The 21682-nt window shown below is 44.4% G+C and overlaps 1 protein-coding gene across 6 annotated transcripts in view; it reads right to left on the bottom strand.

The window, feature by feature from the left end:
* Nucleotides 1-21682, bottom strand: part of NINL (ninein like) — a 277291-nt gene that overhangs the window by 113232 nt on the left and 142377 nt on the right. For 4 of the 6 annotated variants that reach the window (XM_063918113.1, XM_063918114.1, XM_063918111.1 and 1 more), the window contains exons 11-16: nt 16381-16521; nt 16007-16181; nt 7172-7282; nt 6500-6586; nt 1243-1402; nt 1085-1153 (exon numbers count right to left, since the gene is read on the bottom strand). In XM_063918113.1, coding sequence (XP_063774183.1) covers nt 1085-1153; nt 1243-1402; nt 6500-6586; nt 7172-7282; nt 16007-16181; nt 16381-16521 — 743 coding nt within the window. The remainder of the gene's footprint in view (nt 1-1084; nt 1154-1242; nt 1403-6499; nt 6587-7171; nt 7283-16006; nt 16182-16380; nt 16522-21682) is intronic. The other 2 variants (XM_063918112.1, XM_063918116.1) reach the window with 1 other exon arrangement.

Below are 21682 nucleotides of genomic sequence, written 5' to 3'. Positions count from 1 at the left end.
AGCATTGCTACAGCGTATTGCTTCATTTGACAGGATGTAGCACATTATAAAATGAAGGGACACTATTTCTGAGCCTTAGGCCTCAATGTACAGTAACAGCCTGCAAATTGCATGCTGCTGCAATATTTCGTTGATATAGCTGCTAGATTTAAGTCACATTAATATAAGGCATAACGGGGGTTGATTGCTGAAGACACCTCAGGACTGATTCTGCAGTTGCCCCTTAAGAGAATGTCAGCTTCCAGCAATATAGAGAAAAAAGTGGTCCATATCAGTCAAATAAGTGGCTTTAAAGACCCAATTTTTAATCTGGTGTATACAAATAGTCCTTGTCCAATCAAAAAAACAAAAAGTGTTGCCATTAGTTCCATTGGTGCTATATGTTTTGTGCTTCTATTGCCTGAGCCCTGTTTACAGCTCCCCCAATGTCACCGGAGGCACATAACCATTTCAGGTAACCATCCCATGGTCATAGATTCAAGCCAGTCTATCCATCAGATGGTGACCTGAGTCCTCCAAGAGTAGACACTTTATTGTTACAAAAAAACAGAAATAAGCCAACTTATATTTTAGTTTTAGTAGTCCTTGTATTGCAGCAAGAGTAACTTGCATTGCTTAGCCAGAAAATTCCTATTAGCCTCAGCAAACCCTTTGGGGGAAGAGAGATTTTGGAAAGGATAAGCGAATGCTCAAGAAACCAACAACCCTAGGCCAAAAAGCTGTTCATTAACAGGACCACATAAATAAAGGTTGTTGATATTGTTGGCTAATTTAGGCCCAAATAACCAGTAATGACTGCATGTGCCTTTAATGTAGTACCACAGATGGGCAATTAAATCCATCTGATTTTAAACAGCTCCTAAATTAAAATGCAGTTTGGTCAGGGATAGCTATTGCCGACTGCAGTAATTGGTCTTATCGTCTCATGACTGTAACACCCAGGTTGCGGTGGTCAATTGAAAGATGTAAAGTGGTCAAAACATGCCTGGATATGTGGCGTACCACATATAACCAGCTTTTATTTTCTGATTTTTTAAGTCTTGTAGACCATGTCATATTCAGAGAAGTGATCATTATTACTTACCGCTGGAACCTGCAGCGGACATGCTTCTTCTTAGCCTTGAAGGGAATCCTTTCTTGGCAGGTGTATCTGCTAGGAGAGGTATAGTAAATATATTATAGGTACCTGGCAACACACAAATTATGGGAGTTGTATTTTTGCCTAGTTAACAGATACAGTACCAGAATTACTACGGTTGTGATGGATCTTTTCTTTTGCTTTGTGGTGTAGAAGCTTGTTGTCTTTCATCTTGGCCAACAAACGTGAATATTTGCTCTCGTTGAGCTGGGATCGCAGAGTTTCCAGCTGAATCTGCAGTTCATCGTTCCGATCGCGCAGTTCCTGCATTATTGTAAATATCCACTAAATATTCAATATAGCTCATATTTAGACTAGAACTATAATTATTGTTTTCACAGGTATAAATCAACATACACCATTCAAGCCTCTCTACATAGAGTGGGTAAGGCTTATTTAACGCAACAGAAAATGTGTTGGTTACATTAGTTTATTTTGCAGTGAACTGATCAGATGATAAATCTGTGTTACAGCACATTTTCACAATGTACTACATAAGTCTAAAACCCTACCTGAAATCTAGAATGAAAACATAGATTCCCCGGAACGTTCAATGTTACATTACAGCAAAGCAACTATGAGACAGTGGGCCGGATTTAAATGTCCTCCCCACCTCCCGCCCGCAATCGCCGGCAGCTATTTTAGTGTTGCTGCCGACGTGCTCAAGTTCATTTCAGCTCGCTACCCCCCAAGCGAAATGCACGTAGAGAGACCCGTTTGGGCAACCAAATAGGTCTTCTCACACTCGTGCCCATTACTTTAGTCGGGTTTAGGTGCTTTGCGTGCCTAAACCAGAGTGTAATGGGTGCGATCAGTGCGATAAGTGGGGGCATTTGAAAATCGCCCCCATCGATCTCCCATCAGTTTAGACGGGAGTTCGGGGGTGTGAAAACATTTGAATTTCCCCCAATGAATTAGGTTATCCCAGTGATTATATACCTAATTACTTTAGGACACCTGCCAATATACTGTAGATCAGTGTTTTTCAACCACTATGCCGTGGCACACTAGTGTGCCCTGAGCAGTCTCCAGGTGTGCCATGGAAGAAGAACCAGGCCCATCAGTGTTTTACTGTTACTGAGGCTCTGGAACGATCAATACTGGTGGGTTTAGTGGTTGCAGAGCCCGTTCTAATTTTGGGCCCGGGCAGTGTTGGGCTCTTCTGGGTTTCTCAGATGTGGCTCAGGCATTACCTATGGAGAAGCTGCAACATGACATTCTAGGACACGCAACTGCACCTTGCATCACCATTATATTTGAGTGTGCCTTGGCTATATTTAAATCTTGTTCAGTGCGCCGCCAGTTATAAAAGGTTGAAAATCTCTGCTGTAGATAATTTGTTGTTACATACTAACGATAACATACAGATGTGTCCTCATACATTGTTGCTCCAGTCGCGCCAAATAGCCCCTCTTGGCACGCCAGGTCCTTGAGATTCTGCTAGCTCAGAGCATCTTTTTTGTGTCTTCTTATCCAAACATGCGTCTTAGCCGGATGTGACTGGGACACACAGGAGATAATTTGATATGTAACACTGTATATCTTTGTGCGACTGTATATGAAGTGGTATGATACAGCAACTCTCTTGCAGACCATTTCTAGTCAACTGATGAGCCTTTCAAGATTGGCAGATCTGAATTTGCTGAAAATGATCTGTAAATCACTGAAAAATATCTGTAATGTATGGGCACATTTTGGTGGATTGGGGAATCTTTAAATCTCAGAATCGGGGAATTGCTTACTGATGTATGGAGGCCTTAAAACACATTTTCAGCAAAAAAGACGCCCAACACTGGCATAGCTGCATGGGACCTGGCAGCTTACACCCAAAAGGCGTCTTGCACTGCATGGTGTATTGAGGCTAGAAGTATGAGCACACATCTATATAGTTATAATGAAAAACAAGTTATAATATTGAGCCAATTTGTTTTTTGTAATAATTTTTCCATTATTCACAAATTCTCATGACACATCCAGGATTGTGTTGGGACGCAAACACAAGAGCTAAGACATATAGGGGGTAATTCAGACCTGATCGCTAGGTTGCATTTTTTGCATCCCTGCGATCAGGTAGTCGCCGCCTACAGGGGGAGGGTATGGAGTGTGTGCAGCTGTGCGATCACATTTGTAGCAGAACTGCATAAACAGTGTCTGCTCAGCCCAGGACTTACTCAGATGCTGCGATCATAGGGGCCGGAGCCAACGTCAGAAACCCTCCCTCCAAACGCCAGGTCCCTTCTGCGTTTTCCCGGACACTCCTTGAAAATGGTCAGTTGCCACCCACAAACTGCCTCTTCCTGTAAATCTCCTTGCGATCGGCGGTGCGTTTGGATTTTTCACACCAACCCGTCGCTGACCGGCGATCCCCGTTGCTGCGGTCCGTCGTGCCTGCGCATTGCAGTGCATGCGCAGTTCCGATCTGATCGCAGGCTGTGAGAAAACGCAGCCTAGCGATCAGGTCTGAATCAGCCTCAGTCACCAGTAGCTTGCAGATATTTGTCATGCAAGTAGGCCTTAAAATAGGGACCTCTTAATCACCCTGAGGACATCAATACCTATACGAGCTCATCCTAACCACTGACTGGACCCAGAGCACATCTTAATCACCCTGAGGACATCAATACCTATACGAGCTCATCCTAACCACTGACTGGACCCAGAGCACATCTTAATCACCCTGAGGACATCAATACCTACACGAGCTCATCCTAACCACTGACTGGACCCAGAGCACATCTTAATCTATTTTTCGTCTGAGATTATAGAAAGTTTTCCTCATAATTATTAAAGAGAAAATTATTTTGAAGCAGAAAAATACACCATGGGTCAGTGACCCTGTGAATACATACACAGGGTCTGAATACATTCAGAATACATTATCTGAATAAGATAATTATATTTTATTATTTTTACATAGAACATGGATTTACCATTATGATATAGATTATTATAGATTATACAATAGAAGGGGGGGCGGGACTTGCCATAATTGGGACACAGAAATGCCATGGGGGACAGTTTTAGCATTCCCTAATAGTAAATCTATCAGGGCATGCTGGGATGTGTAGTTTCATAACAGCTGGAAAACCACAGGTTGGCCAGGCCTGTATTAGAGCACTTACAAATGCAAGCACAAAGAGAGAGCAACACAGTGCAGAATACTGTATTGCATTGGTAGAGCGTCTCAATATAACAAACTGTTCCCAAAGGGAGGACACAAGGAGTAATGGGGCCCATACATCAGCAATCAGTTGGGGCAATTCTGCGCTTTGTAGATTAGTGTGTAAAATATCTGCAATGTATGGGGTCCATCAATCGCCGATTCTGACCAATAAGTGATCGGAATTGGTAAATCAGGTTGTCCCACATGCTGGAATTCACTGACCAATCAGGGCTGTAGATTGTCAGTGTTTGATAACAATCAGGCGATTTGCAGACCATTACTAGACATACCATTAAAATGGGCACTTTTATGATTTGCAGATCTCATCTTTGCATGAAAATGATCTGTGAATAACTGTAAATATATACAAAGTACAGTGTGGGAACATATTGGTGAATTGTTACATCTGTGGGGGGGAGGGGGACTAAGAATGAGTGATTTTGTGCTGATGTATGGGCCCCTTAAAGCCACAACAGATCACCCCAAAAATAGAGCAACCAGAACATCACAAACATACTGCATGCAAAGTGGGGAGGGGGGTATAAAACGGTTACAATTTTCACCCAAGCAAAAGACATGCAACACATTGAAATATTTGGGAATAGACCTATCATAAGATTCTCTTACGATGCAATAATTAATGTAACGAAAATAATGCATTCATCCTGTGCTATGCAGAGTCACCCATGTGCCTTACAGTACTTTTTCTATTAAACCCATGAGTAGAGCACTAAAAAAGGTTGTGGAGACGGAGAGAGGCATTTTACCACTTTTAAATACCAGCTGCATATAGAAGACTCTCCTGAGGAGTTCCTGCAGTAAGTTTGGACTGTAGTGGTTGGAATTGAAATGATGGCGTTTGGGATGCTCAGAATACCGGCAGCGGCATCCTGATTAATAGAATTCTGACAGTGAAAAGCATACTTACCTTCCCCCACTGGCCCCCTAACTCTCTCCTGTAGCAGCCTAAATCTAACCCCTCCAACCCACAGCCTATACCTAACCCTCTCCCTGGAGGTGCTTAAACCTAACCCCACCGGGCTGCACCCTGACCCTAACCTCCATCTGACCTCCCCGATTCCCCCCCCCCCCCCCCCCCCCCCCCATCCTGCAGCTTAAATTTCTGGCAGCCTGATGGATGCATTCTGAGGAGTGTCAGGATTCCGGCGTCGCTATTCTAACCGCTGGGATCCTGATCGGATCCCCTCTGGAGATGGATGTAAACTAGTACTGCACCAACAGACGAGGAGGTTTTGATTGCTACAAAACTGCTCTGACTCCAGATAAAGGACGTGGTAAATGAATCCTTCATTCAGCTTGCACTATTATTATTATTATATTTATTCACGGCCATGATGGACTTCACAAGTCAAAATAAGTGAACATACGCCTCAGTAAGCCATCACTATAACTAACTTACTGTGAATGAGAGACGTGCTGCTATTATACTTATTGCTGCTAGAATACAGAACTCTCAGTCTATGTATACAATTTATGCTATGAATACAAATTGATCTTTTGATGTGTATTTTATGCCGGGTGGTGACGTGTTATAATATTATACCTCGTGTTTTTTTTAAGATTGTGTTTTTAACACTACATTTTTCTTTATTATTAAATTACTATTGCCAGTGCTTTCTTTTATTTTAAAGACATTTTTCTTATGTGGGTTGAGTAATCCCTCTAATTTTTCTAGTATTGTGTTACAATATGGATGCTTGGCTAATACTATGCATGCAGGAAAACTATCATAGCATGAGAAGGTACCACACAGGCTCACATTAACTCTCTGGGTTTCCAACATCAGTGAGCAGTCCCACAGTAGTTATACAATAAAACAGAAATAATAATCGTTAAATGTCTACATCAAGTCATCAGTTACTGTACATAGAATATCACCATCAGATACCACAACTTCGATACAATAATGATAAATCTTGGTCAGTAAATCAATGTTAAACACTGGCCCTATGTGTGTAGAGACACTAAGTTTCTCTTCATTATAATAAGTGTAGGTTAACTAGTGGCGGCTCTTCTATAGAGAAGAATTTTACTTCTCCTACTATGTATGGGATGCGTTAGGTTCCTGTGCATGCCACACAAAGGTAATCCAGAAGGGGCATGGAAGTGGTTATTTTGCATGTACTACAGGTAATACATCTGCATCGCAGTGACATGGGAGACTGACTGGTACTCACCCTGCACTGCACTTCATACTGTCGGATGATTTCTGCAAAGGCCTCCTCCTGCGTGAGCAGCTCTGCACTATGAGGATCAGCCAGTTTCTGGAAAACAAGCACACCTATGTACTTAGCACCAAAGTCACTTATGTATTTGCAGCCTCTAATTCTGGGTCTCATGGCGTCACATGTTACAGCAGTTCTAATAAAAGGTACAATGTGACAGCAACACAATATGAACTACATGTGCAATTAACACAGAAGCTATGAACAATCAGCTAGCTTCATTAAAGCAATATGTCTCTGTAAACTAGAAATGTTGATTGCACACTCACTGAGGAGCAGGCTCAGATTTACAATTATTGCCCTTCTCACGCTCCCCTCAGGGCCATTCTCACCATGCCTTCCTAATCCCATTACTGAAGACCATGAGCAACTGCCACTATAAGGCACTCTGCTCATATTTACATACAAGAAAGAGTTCCACAAAGGACCCACCTCCTGCAATACAGTGTGTTCATACGGGACTCAAAAGAAAGAAATATTGCAAGTTTGACACATGTGCAGCCCCTGTACCTGGACTGAGTGACTTTTCTTTACCTCCAGGTGAAACTATTCTTGCTACCTCCAATAGACACACATCCATTATACATTAATATAAGACGATACAAACTGGAGATGCAAAGTTACCTTTTGTTGCAGCATGTGATCTATGCTGGTTTGTAGCTTTGACACCAGACTTTCTGATTCAGAAAGCTTTCCAACTACCTCAACCATTTCCTTTTGCAACCTGCCGTTTTCCTGCAAGATAAAAGTAACGTTATCCGGCTGCAAAAACAAGATTTTAATACCTACCGGTAAATCCTTTTCTCCTAATCCGTAGAGGATGCTGGGGTCCACTTATTGACCATGGGGTATAGACGGTTCCGCAGGAGCCATGGGCACTCTTAAGACTTTTCAATGGGTGTGAACTGGCTCCTCCCTCTATGCCCCTCCTCCAGACTTCAGTTATAGGAACTGTGCCCAGGGAGACGGACATTTTGAGGAAAGGATTTACTTTAATACTAGTGGTGAGATACATACCAGCTCACACCTCACCCATGCCACACACATGGCAATCAACGTAACACACGGCAACAGGCATGAATCAATTGCAGCAACAAGCTGAAACTAACGTAACACAACTTGTGTATAACTAAACTGCAGGTAAAGTACGCACTGGGACGGGCGCCCAGCATCCTCTACGGACTAGGAGAAAAGGATTTACCGGTAGGTATTAAAATTCTGTTTTCTCATATGTTCTAGAGGATGCTGGGGTCCACTTATTGACCATGGGGTTTATACCAAACCTCCAGTACGGGCGGGAGAGTGTGGATGACCCTGCAGCACCAATTGACCAAACTTGAGGTCTTCATCGGCCAAGGTATCAAACTTGTAGAATTTTGCAAACGTGTTTGACCCCGACCAAGTAGCTGCTCAGCAAAGTTGTAATGCCGAGACCCCCCGGGCAGCCGCCCAGGATGAGCCCAACTTCCTAGTGGAATGGGCCTTCACCGACTTCGGCAACGGCAATCCAGCCGTAGTATGAGCTTGCTGAAACGTACTTCTGATCCAACGTGCAATAGTCTGCTTGGAAGCAGGACACCCAATCTTGTAGGGAGCATACAGGACAAACAAAGACTCTGTTTTCCGAATTCGAGCTGTTCTAGCGACATAAATCTTCAAAGCTATTAACCACATCTAGAGACTCAGTGAACGTGTCAGTAACCACTGGCACCACAATAGGTTGGTTTATGTGGAAAGAAGAAACCACATTTGGTAGAAAATGTTGGCAAGGTCGCAACTCTGCCCTATCTTCATGGAAAATCAGGTAAGGGCTCTTGTGAGACAAGGCCCCCAATTCAGACACCCGCCGTGCGGATGCCAATGCCAAAAGCATCACCACTTTCCAAGTGAGAAACTTCAACTCTATCTCTCGTAGAGGCTCAAACCAATCCGATTGAAGGAACTGCAACACCACATTAAGGTTCCATGGTGCCACTGGAGGCACAAAAGGAGGCTGGATGTGCAGAACGCCTTTCACGAAGGTCTGAACCTCTGGAAGAGAGGGCAATTGTTTTTGGAAGAACACTGACAAGGCTGAAATCTGTACCTTGATTGACCCCAATCGGAGGCCCGCCTCCACACCAGCCTGCAGAAAATGTCCCAAGTGAAACTCTTCCGTAGGAGCATTCTTGGATTCACACCAAGACACATACTTTCTCCAAATACGGTGGTAATTTCTCGACGTTACTCCTTTCCTGGCCTGAATAAGAGTGGGAATGACATCTTTCGGAATACCCTTACAGGCTAGGATCCGGCGCTCAACAGCCATGCCGTCAAACGTAGCCGCGGTAAGTCCTGATACACACACGGCCCCGGCTGCAGCTGGTCCTCGCGAAGAGGAAGAGGCCGAGGATCTTCTATGAGCAACTCCTGAAGATCTGGGTACCAAGCCCTCCTTGGCCAGTCTGAGGCAATGAAAATTGCTCAAACCCTTGTTCTTCTTAGGATCCTGAGAACTTATGGGATCAACAGAAGTGGAGGGAAGACATACACTTACTGGAATACCCACTGGGTCACTAGCGCATCCACTGCTATTGCTTGAGGGTCTCTCGACCTGGAACAATATTTCTGAAGCTTCTTGTTGAGACGAGATGCCATCATGTCTACTTGAGGAACTCCCCAAAGACTTGTCACCTCTGCGAAGACATCTTGGTGGAGGCCCCACTCTCCTGGATGGAGATAGTGTCTGCTGAGGAAGTCTGCTTCCCAGTTGTCCACTCCCGGAATGAAAATTGCTGACAGAGCTTTTGCATGCATGCCTTTCTGCCCAGAGGAGGATATTTGTCAACTCTGCCATTGCTGCTCTGCTTTTCGTTCCGCCTTGACGGTTTATGTACACGACTGCTGTTACATTGTCCGACTGGTTCTGCACGGGATGATCTTGAAGAAGATGTACCGCTTGTCGGAGGCCGTTGTAAATGGCTCTCAATTCCAGCACGTTTATGTGAAGGCAGGCTTCCTGACTTGACCATTTTCCTTGGAAGCTTTCCCCTGAGTGACAGCTCCCCAGCCTCGGAGACTTGCATCCGTGGTTACCAGGACCCAGTCCTGAATACCGAATCTGCGTCCCTCTAGTAGGTGCGGACTGTGTAGCCACCACAGGAGTGAAATCCTGGCTTTTGACGACAGGACTATTTTTCGGTGCATGTGAAGGTGGGATCCCGACCACTTGTCCAACAGGTCCCACTGGAATACTCTGGCATGGGACCTGCCAAACTTTATGGCCTCATAGGCCGCCACCATCTTCTCCAACAACCGAATGCACTGATGGATCGACACACTGGATGGTTTCAATAATTGTTTTACCATTTTCTGGATTTCCAGAACCTTTTCCACCGGAAGAAAAACTCTCTGAACTTCCGTGTCCAGAATCATCCCGAGAAAAGACAATCTTGTTGTCGTTTCCAATTGTGACTTTGGATAATTTATGATCCAACCGTGTTGTTGGAGTATCGACAGGGAGAGCGTGATGCTTTGTAACAACTGCTCCCTGGATCTCGCCTTTATCAGCAGGTCGTCCAGATAAGGAATTATATTGACTCCTTTTTGACGAAGGAGGACCATCATCTCCGCCATCACCTTGGTGAATACCTTCGGCGCCGTGGAGAGACCAAAAGGTAACGTATGGAACTGGTGATGGCAATCCTTAACCGCAAATCTCAGATAGGCCTGGTGAGGAGGATAAATGGGAACATGCAGGTAAGCATCCTTGATGTCTACAGACACCATGTAATCCCCCTCCTCCAGACTGGAAATCACTGCCCGGAGTGATTCCATCTTGAACTTGAACCGTTTCACGTAGAGATTCAAATTTTTTAGGTTCAGAATCGGTCTGACCGAGCCGTCCGGTTTCGGAACTACAAAGAGGCTTGAATAAAACCCCTCCCCTTGTTGCGGCAAAGGCACGAGGACTACGACCTGGTCCTGACATAATTTTTGGATTGCCGCTGTTACTGCTTCTCTTTCTGGAAGAGAAGCTGGCAAGGTTGATTTGAAAAATCGGCATGGGGGAACGTCTTGAAACTCCTGCTTGTATCCCTGGGATACTATTTGCAATACCCAGGGATCCAGGCCAGACAGAATCCAACCTTGGCTGAACAGTTTGAGACGTGCCCCCACCTGAGCGGCCTCCCGCAAGGGAGTTCCAGAGACATGCTGAAGATTTGGCAGAAGTAGTGGTAGACTTCTGCTCCTGGGAACCTGGAGCCGCTGTGGGCTTCTTTCCCCTTCCTCTTCCCCTTCCTGCAAAGAAGGGGGAACCTGGAGCTCTTTTGTATTTATTGGGTCGAAAGGACTGCATGTGTGTGTGATAGGTCTTTTTTGCCGGTGCAGGTGCAGAGGGCAAAAACGTTGACTTACCTGCGGAAGCCGCCGAGACTAACGCATCCAGACCATCGCCAAATAAGGTCTCACCTTTATATGGGAGAGACTCCATGTTTCTTTTGGAATCCGCATTCGCGTTCCACTGGCGAATCCACAATGCCCTCCTAGCTGATAACGCCATGGTAGCGGCTTGTGAACTCAAGAGTCCAATATCTTTCATCGCTTCTAGCATGTAGGCGGCAGCGTCTTTGATATACCCTAACTTAAGGAGTATCTCATCTTTATCAACCGTGTCAATTTCTGATGACACGCTGTCTGACCATTTTTCAATAGCGCGACTGACCCACACGCAGGCAATAGTGGGTCTGAGTACCATTGGCAACATAAATGGATTTCACTGTAGTTTCCATCTTACGGTCAGCCGGCTCTTTTAGTGAAGACGTGCCAGGTGCAGGGAGAATTACCTTCTTTGTCAACCTGGATAGTGCACTGTCTAACACAGGGGGTGATTCCCATTTTTTCCTGTCCTCTGCTGGGAAAGGATAAGCTACCTGAATCCGCTTAGGAATATGACATTTTTTCTCATGATTCACCCACATCCCTGCAAAGAGAGCATTTAGCTTGTGGGAAGGAGGGAACGTGACTTTGGATTTCTTTTCCTTACATAAATAAGCCTTTTCCTGAGGTACAGTTGAGGCTTCTGTAACTTCCAACACGTCCCTTATAGCCACAATCATATATTGAATATTTTTTGCCAATTTATGACCTATTTCTCTAGTCACTATCGTCAACACAAGAATCAGAGTCTGTGTCGGTATCAGTATTCACAAATGGTCTCTTATGTGACCCAGAGGGGCCGCCTGCAGAAGGAAGAAGCGAGTCCTGAAAAATCACAGAATTTCTCCAGCATTCAGCCTGAGATTCAGACTTATCTAACCTCCTGTTAATAAGATGCATACTGTCACATATTTCTTTCACCCATGCAGGCTCTTGGTGTGCCGGCAGCGCCACCACATTACAACTCTGTGTCCCTAAAATACCTTCTTCCGGGGAAGAACTCCCTGCCTCAGACATGCCTTACACATGTACAGCACACACTCACAGACACACTGGGACTTATAAGGGGACAAACCCACAGCAAAATCTGTCAGAGGGACACAGTATAGGAGCAGCCAGTTCACAACCCCAGCGCCAGTATGTAATGTCTGTGAACACAGAATGCCCACAGACAACAGCGCTTTTACACAGTAATTCACACTATTAATGCACCACCAAACGCTTTGTGCACCCCTTATTTGCACCCTGTACTTGTTGCCAGAAGTGGAGGAAAGGACCAGCGTTGTCTCTGCAGCTGAGGAGAGAGAGAAAATGGCGCTGAGCAGTGTGCTGGCTGCCTGAGGAAGAAGCTCCGCCCCCGCAATGGTCTGTATATATTTATACTGGTGGGGGTAGGGCTGTGCCAGCGGCATCTTATGCCCCCTTTGCGCCAGTTTAAGGTAATATTTTGCTGCCCAGGGCGCCCCCGCGCCCTGCAGTGCTCTGTGTGTGGGCGCACTGCGCTCCCGCCAGCCGCACCGTACCTCAGCCGTCACTTTAGTTGCTAGAGGATCCATCTTCTCATACTCACCTGTCTTCAGACTTCTTGCTCTGCGAGGGGGGTGACGGCGTGCTGTGGGAGTGAGCATCTAGGCACAGCTAGCGTTCAGTTCCCTTCAGGAGCTAATGGTGTCCTGTCAGCCAGAAGCAGAGCCATGAAACTCTTCAGGAAGTTGGTTCTGCTTCTGCCCCCTCAGTCCCACGAAGCGGGGAGTCTGTTGCCAGCAGTTCTCCCTGAAAATAAAAAACCTAACATAAGTCTTTTTCAGAGAAACTCAGTAGAGCTCCTCAGAGTGCATCCAGTCTCCTGGGCACATTTCTAAAACTGAAGTCTGGAGGAGGGGCATAGAGGGAGGAGCCAGTTCACACCCATTGAAAAGTCTTAAGAGTGCCCATGGCTCCTGCCGAACCGTCTATACCCCATGGTCAATAAGTGGACCCCAGCATCCTCTAGGACGTATGAGAAATTGAGGAGAGAATAGGCAACAATGCAGAATTAAAATTAATGCCACGCTACATGGCCGAATGTACGTGGACACCTGACCATTGCACCCATATGTGCTTTGTAAACATCTGTCACGCCTGAGGGTTTGGCTTGGCATGGATTGGCGTGGGAGGCTGAGCCGAAGCAGCTGGATTGTGGAGGAAGCACGGAGACTTAATAAAACTTCTACTCATGGAGCAATGTGCACAATAGAAAGTGTAGGTGGTGGACTAAATGTTGGTGTTCTAGCAGTGGCTTGCCACGAAGGCTTAACGGTGAAAAGAAAATAACTTTATTCTACAGTAAAGTCTTTAGACTTTGTTGTGCCCAAGTGGATGCCGATAGCCGTGACTGGATTCAGGAACAAGCTGGGATGCTGGAACTTGGCTAGAGCGGAGTAAGATTGCTGGACTGGATCAGGAATGGCAACTGGATTAGAGACCAGATTGGTAGCTGGACCGGAACCGGATAGGTGACCGGACTGGAACCGGATAGATGTTTGAGTTGAAAGTCTCTGTAATTACCCGACTGTTAATGGAGAAGCAGACAGCAGATAACCAGACTGGAACAGGATTAATGGACTGGAACTGTACTGACACCATTGTATAAGAGAGCTCAGCACAAAGCTGCATTCACTGAGTAAGCGACGTTGTTCTGGCGATTTGGGAGTGGCCAGGCTGCTGCCTATATAGGCATCATTAACTTGCAGTTGGCTGCTGTGATCAGCTGACTGAGAACAGAAACTGGAATGGCTGAGAATGATCAGGTAACTATATGGCTGCACCTGTGTCTGAGTTTTGGAGGGAACTCTGGCATCGAGGAAGTAGGCCTGAACCCTGATGGGATGGAGAGAGAGCGGAATGCTACGGATGCCTGGAGATAGCATGATACTGAGGAAAGCTCTGTGCTGCCGTAGTGTGGACAGTTGTCAGCGTCCGCAAGGAGTGAAGACGCATACAGATACTAGCGCTACCTGTAATCAGTATGAGGGCACACTTAGAGCGGACCATAACTCCAGTCTGTGGAGACACCGCAAAAGGTAAATAAGATGTTTTAGTGCTCCAGATTGTGACACTCTCATTTCAAAGCCATGAGCATCAAAATGGAGTTAGTGACCAGTTTCCTGCTGCAACAGCCTCCACTCTCTTGGGAAGGCTTTCCACTAGATTTTGTATCACGGTAGCAGAGATTCACATCCATTCCAAGACACAAGAGCTTTGGGGGATGGGTTCTGATGTTGGACAAAAAGGCCTGGCTCGCATCTGACAATACACCCCATAGGGGGTCCAATGGGATTGAGGTCAGACCTCTGTGTAGGCCACTCAAAGTTCTCCCACATCAAACTCAGCAAACCATTTTTTGGATGGACCTCATTTAAGCATAGGGGTGTTAGAATGCTGAAACACGAAACGGTCTTTCAAAAATTTAACACAAAGGATTGTATTTAATAAGTGCTGGAAGCTGCCGACTTGTCGGAAAGACGGCAGCTTCCGACAGATTTAGGTCGGAAGGGGTTCCGATCTATTCATTAGGGCCCCGTTTCATCTGACAAGTCGGGAAATCCGACTTGTTGGAAGCCTGTCGGAATACACGCATATCGAGCCGCATGTATTGTCGGAAGCGCTGCCAAACCAGACAGGTTTTAGCCCCGTTTCAGACAATGTCAATCCGACTTTAAAAAAAGTTGGATTGGCAGTGTCGGGAACGGGCCAAACCTGTCGGGTTTGGCCGCGGCACTGAATACTGACCTGAATACGGACCTGTCTGATCCTTTCCATCGGAAAGGATACGACAAGTATTGAATATACCCCAAAATTGGATACACTTAATTCTCTAGAATGTCATGGTATGGTGTTCCTTCACTAGAACGGAGAAGCCAATGCTAAACTATGAAAAACAGACCAAGACCTTTAGCACTAGAGTTCAAAGGTGGGGTGCTTTATGCCCCTACAGCCAGTGTTTGGTATTCCACATAGTGATGTGAGGTGTACAGGCTGCTGCATGTCCATGCAAACCCAAAGCACAAAAAGTTATTGTGCAGACAATGCTTCCTTAGGCAGTGGGGAACTCAGTAGTGAGGGTTGCAAGGATCAGCAAGTGTTTTTACTTAATACAAGCTTCAGCAAGCCACAGTTTTAGCAGTTACTGCTCATCAGCGCTTCTACTTAATAAAAAGCACATACAGCGGACCGGGCCAGATCTACCGGGATTGAAGTTGACAAATGATTTGTTGGTAAAGTGTTATCCTATTACTGTGCCACTGGAGAAAGATAAAGTACCAATCAATCGTGCTCTTAACTGTCATTTTTCAAACCCAGCCTGTAACATGGCAGTTAGGAGCTGACTGATTAGTACTTTATCTTTCTCCACGGCTTAGTGCATCTGCCCCTGTAATCTTTAGTATGACCCGTTTTGCTGCCCATATGTAACACTAGGGCAGATGTATTAACCTGTAGAAGGCATAAGGAAGTGATAAACTAGTGATATGTGCAAGGTGATAAAGGCACCAGCCAATCAGCTCCAATATGTAAATTAACAGTTAGGATCTGATTGGCTGCTGCCTTTATCACCTTGCACATATCACTGGTTTATCAGTTCCTTATGCCTTCTACAGGTTAATACATCTGCCCCAGTGTTAATTTCAAGTCACTATGCTTTAATTTTATGCACCTGCTAATAAGGGGTTTGGATGACTTTGCCAAAAACATTAGAAGGGGTTTCCACATACTTTTGACCATGTAGTCAAGTTTGTTTTTCTGCTTAATATATTTTTACCTACAACTACCATAATATGTACTCTAAAGTCTATACAAATATATGATTGCTAGCCCGTATTTCTACCTATTCTGTTCCACAAGCCTACCAGATGAAGATAAATGTAATTAGGTCTTCGAACAAAGTTGGTTTTTGCTCGACTTAACAGTAGAAGAAGAAAAGTCATTGAAATGAGATGGATATGATAAATAAGTAGATACTTCATGAATGAGATGCGTAATGGGAAAGGTATCATTGCATGCCTTTAAAGATAAGTTCAGTTTGTCTCTCAGAAAAGCCTCTTCCATCTGTAAATTAGTCAGATCAGTCTCCAGTTTCTTCTTTTGTTGGTCGGTCTGTTGCAGGAACTGTTCCTTCTCGCTTTCCAGCTCTAAGCGAATCATTGACAGATTCTGTTTGTATTCCTGCTCCAAATCCCTGTATAACAAATTATATTATACTACAGTATAAGACAATATCACATGATATCCAGCACACAACAAAATGAGACACAAATACATGTGGAAGGAGAACCCAACAACATACACAAGACAGGAGGTAGGAAGCAGGATAAGGTGGTGTATAGTACATGTGAATTACAGGTAAAGAAGAGTGCTAGCTCTACACTCCAGCTTACTTGATTTTGCTCTCGTTGAGACTCTCCATGACAGAGTTATGGTCATCCACCTCATCAGCCAGCTGTAGGTTCCTTTTTTCTGCTCTGTCCAGGTTCTGTTTGATTTTGTCTCTCTCCTTAGTGACTTGCTCAAGTTGGCTGCTGCAAAGACATAATTATTGTTCACATTAAGGAGAGGAGGAATAGGTCATTTAAAGCCAATAAATGCTTTGCATTGCTCTTCTTTAACCACTTAACTGGCAAAGAAAATAAAATAAAAAAATGCTCAGAAATTGATGGGGTTTTTCAAATGAGTGAATTAGGTGTAGAACGTGTATTTAAACTTCTCTAAAACTATTTTATTTAATAGACAATTTTTCCCTTCAAAACAGTTTATAACATTGTTTTTTTGCTTTGTTTTTTAAATTTAATATAGTTTAAAAAGTATTTTTTTTTTAATATTGAAATATTATACTATGCACATCTGCAGAATGTATCTTTTCATCTAAAACTGCGGGACACAGTGAGGAAGTCTGGTCGCGTTTGATCTGACCACTCCATTTATGGTAAAAATAAAATATATATATTTATTTTATTTTCAAACATCGGCTCACCACCATTGGAACATCATAACCCATTGTGACTATGATTTCCCCAGCAGATGCTCATATGAGCAGGTGCCATGTACATATTGGTGGGCTGGGTTAATTTACATTTTGAGGGTGGCTGCTCCTCTGGGCAGCCGCCGGGTGGGATGTCCTGCGGTGTTGACCGGCCAGCAGTGATGGGCAGCACAGCAGACACTAGGGTAGGGTGCAGTGAGACAGATGGACTGGGAGGTTCCTCTGTGATTGGCGGCTGCTAGAAGACAATCTTTAGGTAGTCAGCCACTCTGTATTTCACTGGTTGCATTGTTTGCGACCAGATTAGATAACGCACTGCCTGGTGTGGTTGCAAACAATGCTACCATTGCTAGGCAAGCGGTTAATATGCAGGATATATATATATATTTTATTTTAATAATTTTTCCCAACAAAGCTGTTCGGTAATATATGAAATGTTATGTTACTTAAAGTATTTGCTTATTTTGTAAATCATACTTTGTAAATCAATTAAACAATTATTAATTACATTTAATTGTCTGACAAGCACAACATCGTGGCTGGTCTTGGCCAAATGCAGAGCCTTGTGCAGTATCCATTACTTGCCCCGAGTCCAGATTTCACTGGGCATAAATTGTATTGCAATAAGGGGTGTGACTGGATTCCGTGAGTGTAGTGTCTTGCAACTTTGTTGCGCACATGCATTCACCCACTTAGAGCTTCAGATTAGTACATTGGACTTAAGTCACTAATGGGAATTTTATATTTAAATCTCCCTCAAATTTTGGAAGTAATGCATCTCTTAACTTGGAATCTAATAATTTATTTTGGACTGCTTGTTCTAACACAATGCTAAGTTCCTTCTGAAATCTTATCGTAGGATCAGTGTCCAATCTCATATAGGTGTCAGAACATGCAAGTTGCCGCATTACTTCATCAATGTATTGGGTCCTATCCTGTAACACTATACTGCCGCCCTTATCCGCCGTACAAATTATAATTGAAGTATCAGAGCTAAGATCTTTAAGTGCTCGTCTTTGATCAAATGATAAATTATGATATAAAGGTCGAGGGGTAGCAATAAATCTGTTCACAGAGTCATTCATCAATCGACTAAAGGTTTTTAGAGATGGATTGGTAGACATGGGGTCAAACGATGAGGTACTGTATTTACGGATGATCTTGCTAGTTGAATCAACAAGAGGGTTAGTTGCACTATGCTGAAAAAATTCTCTTTGCCTCAATATAGTGGTGTTTTGACCATATGTTGTTTTAATATGTGAATTTCTTTGTATGTTCACTATTTCTCTTACACAGTATGCTTTTTTCAGTTTATATAGCATCCCCTGTCAGGCTGAGCGGCCGGGGACAGCGTGTTAGCCTCTGCATACCGGGTTGCTATGACAACCGTCGCTCCCGGATTACGTCATCTGTCAAGCGCTTCGTCTTAACCGGAAGCCCGCTGCTGCTCCGAGACCGACCACGCCAGCATGGGGATGCTATATAGGTAAGTGTTATTTGTATTGTATGTTATTCACGTTCTTTGCAGCACACGCTGAACCTGACGAAGGGACCCGCTGTGGCCCGAAATGCCGCATTGTTTTACATGCGTGAGCTTACTTTTGTCTGCTGTATGACTTTTATCTTGGGACATTGCCATCTCAGATATGTATGTATGCAGCATTAATATGGATGGACATTAAAGTGATTTGTTAAAGATAAGCCCTGCAGTGCCGTGTCCGTTTTGAACTCTGTGTTCTGAACTCAACCATGTATATATATATATATATATATATATATATATATATGTATGTATGTATGTATGTATGTATGATGTTAGAAGCCAACTTCTGTGACCGTAGGAAATGAGATGGCAATGGTCATTTACTAGCAGGTGGTCTGGTGAATGAGTAGGCCTTTTGATATTGCGTACTTACTTCAGGCGATGTCCTGGATATAATGTGGAAAAGGTGTTACTGAAGGAAACGTCTGTGTGTATCTATGTAAAGTGTCAAGAAGGTTTGGAATCAATGATCTCCTGTAAATCCGTAACAGATATATGAAATGGAAGCAGGAGATAGCATGATTGGTTAAAGAGAGTACAGGGCGGAACTACCCATGTGGTATTTTGTGTTTGATTAGGATTAAAAGAGGGCATGTCAGCCCTGTGTGTGTAGAGAAAGATATCCACTGCCTGAAGAGGAGAATGCTGCTGTGAACATCTTGTATGCTAAGCAGGTTTAGTAAATATACCCCTAAGTAAGTCGCTAAAGAGTGGGTTTGTAGAAGTGGAGATGTTGCCCATAGAAACCAATCAGATTCTAGCTATTATCTTCTAGAAGGTGCTAGATAAATCATAAGTAGAACCTGATTGTTTCCACTTCTAAAACCTGTACTTTAGTAAACATACCCCAGTCTTTAAGACTTTTTGAGCAATAAATATCCTGCATTTACAACGAGTGCATCCATATCCTGCGACCAACAGAATTGTGCAACACACTATCCTGTTTTCCGGCTATCCTAGATTGAGCCCAGCTCCTCCAAGCTCCGCCCTCTGCTAGCTACTGTGCAGGGCCAATGATGAGTGACCAGTGTGGGTCAACCGCCGCCAGTCAGGCGGTACATCAGCAGCGTGTGCATGTATGCATATACAGCAGCAAGAGGTACCAGGGTTGGTGGTAGGACCTGGTGGTGGCAGCAAAATCCGACACACTGCACAGTAGGTGGAGTCAGTAACAGGCAGTTACTGATGGTAAGAGGGAATCCCCAGGTCCCATGAGACCCAATCCAAAGTGTGATCACTTGGCACAGGCAGCGAGGCGCATCCAGTCACAGAGGTCATTATTTGATCATATACTTTAAAGAGTGGCAAAGTTGGAACATCTTTTCTAGAACAAGTGAAGCTTCATATAACAAAATAGGATTTTGGTACTTACCAGGTAAATCCTTTTCTTTGAATCCATAGGGGGCACTGGAGTACTCTTGGGATATGGACGGCTTCCACCGGAAGAAGGCACTGAATAAATTAATTTTGAGACTACTCCTCCCCTCCATATCCTGCAGCACTTCAGTGTTTTTTACTGAGCCGAACAGGATCGATAGAGAGATTGACAAAAGGAGAATTACATATAGTCTCACAGACAACAATAAAGTTGACACAACGTAACAGACAACTAAACAGTTGACACCATAACTGATTAACCCTTGTTAAATTTAAACCAGTCGTGAAAGTGTGTTACCATAAGAACCACTGGACTCCTAAAACAGGTAAACTGCTCTGGGTGGGCGTCCAGTGCCCCCTATGGATTCAAAGAAAAGGATTTACCTGGTAAGTACCAAAATCCTATTTTCTTTTTCATCCACTAGGGGTCACTGGAGTACTCTTGGGATGTACCAAAGTCTCCTCCGTGGCGGGAGAGCTGTTTGGCACTTGTAACACTAAACGGCCAAAGCTAGATGCTGATGCCGCGAACGTATCAAACTTGTAAAAGCGCACAAACGTGTGCACTGACGACCAAGTAGCCGCACGGCAAAGCTGTGTCGTAGAAGCCCCACGACTCGCTGCCCATGACGTCCCCACAGAACGTGTGGAATGAGCTGTTACTGAAGTAGGTGGCTGTAACTTAGCATAAAGGTAAGCCTGACGTATAGTCAGTTTGATCCATCTGGATAAGGTCTGCTTAGAGGCTGGCCAACCCCTCTTAGCTGCGTCATAGAGAACAAACAACGTATCTGTCTTACGCACAGTAGACGTTCGGGAAACATAGATGCGCAATGCGCGAACCACATCCAACGTTCCAGAATCTCCTGTTAACACAGGAACTACTATTGGTTGATTGATGTGAAAAGACGACACTACCTTTGGTAGAAAAACGGGATTCGTCCGAAGTTCCGCTCTGTCATCATGAAAAATTAAATACGGTGACTTGCATGACAAGGCACCCAAATCTGAAACACGCTTAGCCGAAGCTAAGGCTAAAAGAAAAATCGTTTTCCAAGTGAGAAATTTAATATCCACTTGTTGTAAGGGTTCAAAGTAATCGGACTGTAAGAAATCTAAAACCAGATTCAAGTCCCATGGTGCTGTAGGTGGAATGAAAGGAGGCTGTATCCTCTTTACACCCTGTAGAAACGTATGTATTGACTGCAACGAGGCCAATTTCTTTTGAAAATAAATTGACAACGCAGATACCTGCACCTTTAGTGTGGAAAGACGTAGTCCTCCATCTAACCCCATTTGTAAAAATAACAAAAGACGGGATAATTTAAAAGACGATGTCGGAAATTTCCGAGCTTCACACCAACCTATATAAGTACGCCAAATTCTATAATAATGAGCTGCCGTAACCGGCTTCCTAGCTCGTACCATGGTTGGTATAACAGACTCAGGAATGCCCTCTTTCCTTAAGATGGCCTTTTCAACAGCCACCCCGTCAAACGCAGCCGCGCTGAATCGGGGTAAAGGAACGGACCCTGTTGTAACAGGTCCGGACGTAGTGGGAGTGGCCACGGATCGTCTGCGAGTAACCCGAGGAGATCCGAGAACCAAGCCCTCCGAGGCCAATGAGGCGCTATTAGAATGACTGTGACGAACCCTCTCTTGATCCGTTTTAGCACCAACGGGAGCAGCGGAAACGGTGGAAACAGATACACAAGGCTGTATGGCCACGTGGCTGTGAGAGCATCCACCGCCACTGCCCCTGGATCTCTTGTTCTGGACA

The sequence above is a fragment of the Pseudophryne corroboree genome, chromosome 4 (genome assembly GCF_028390025.1).
Source record: "Pseudophryne corroboree isolate aPseCor3 chromosome 4, aPseCor3.hap2, whole genome shotgun sequence".
Classification (NCBI taxonomy): domain Eukaryota; kingdom Metazoa; phylum Chordata; class Amphibia; order Anura; family Myobatrachidae; genus Pseudophryne; species Pseudophryne corroboree.
This window is presented reverse-complemented; position numbering and strand designations above follow the sequence as displayed.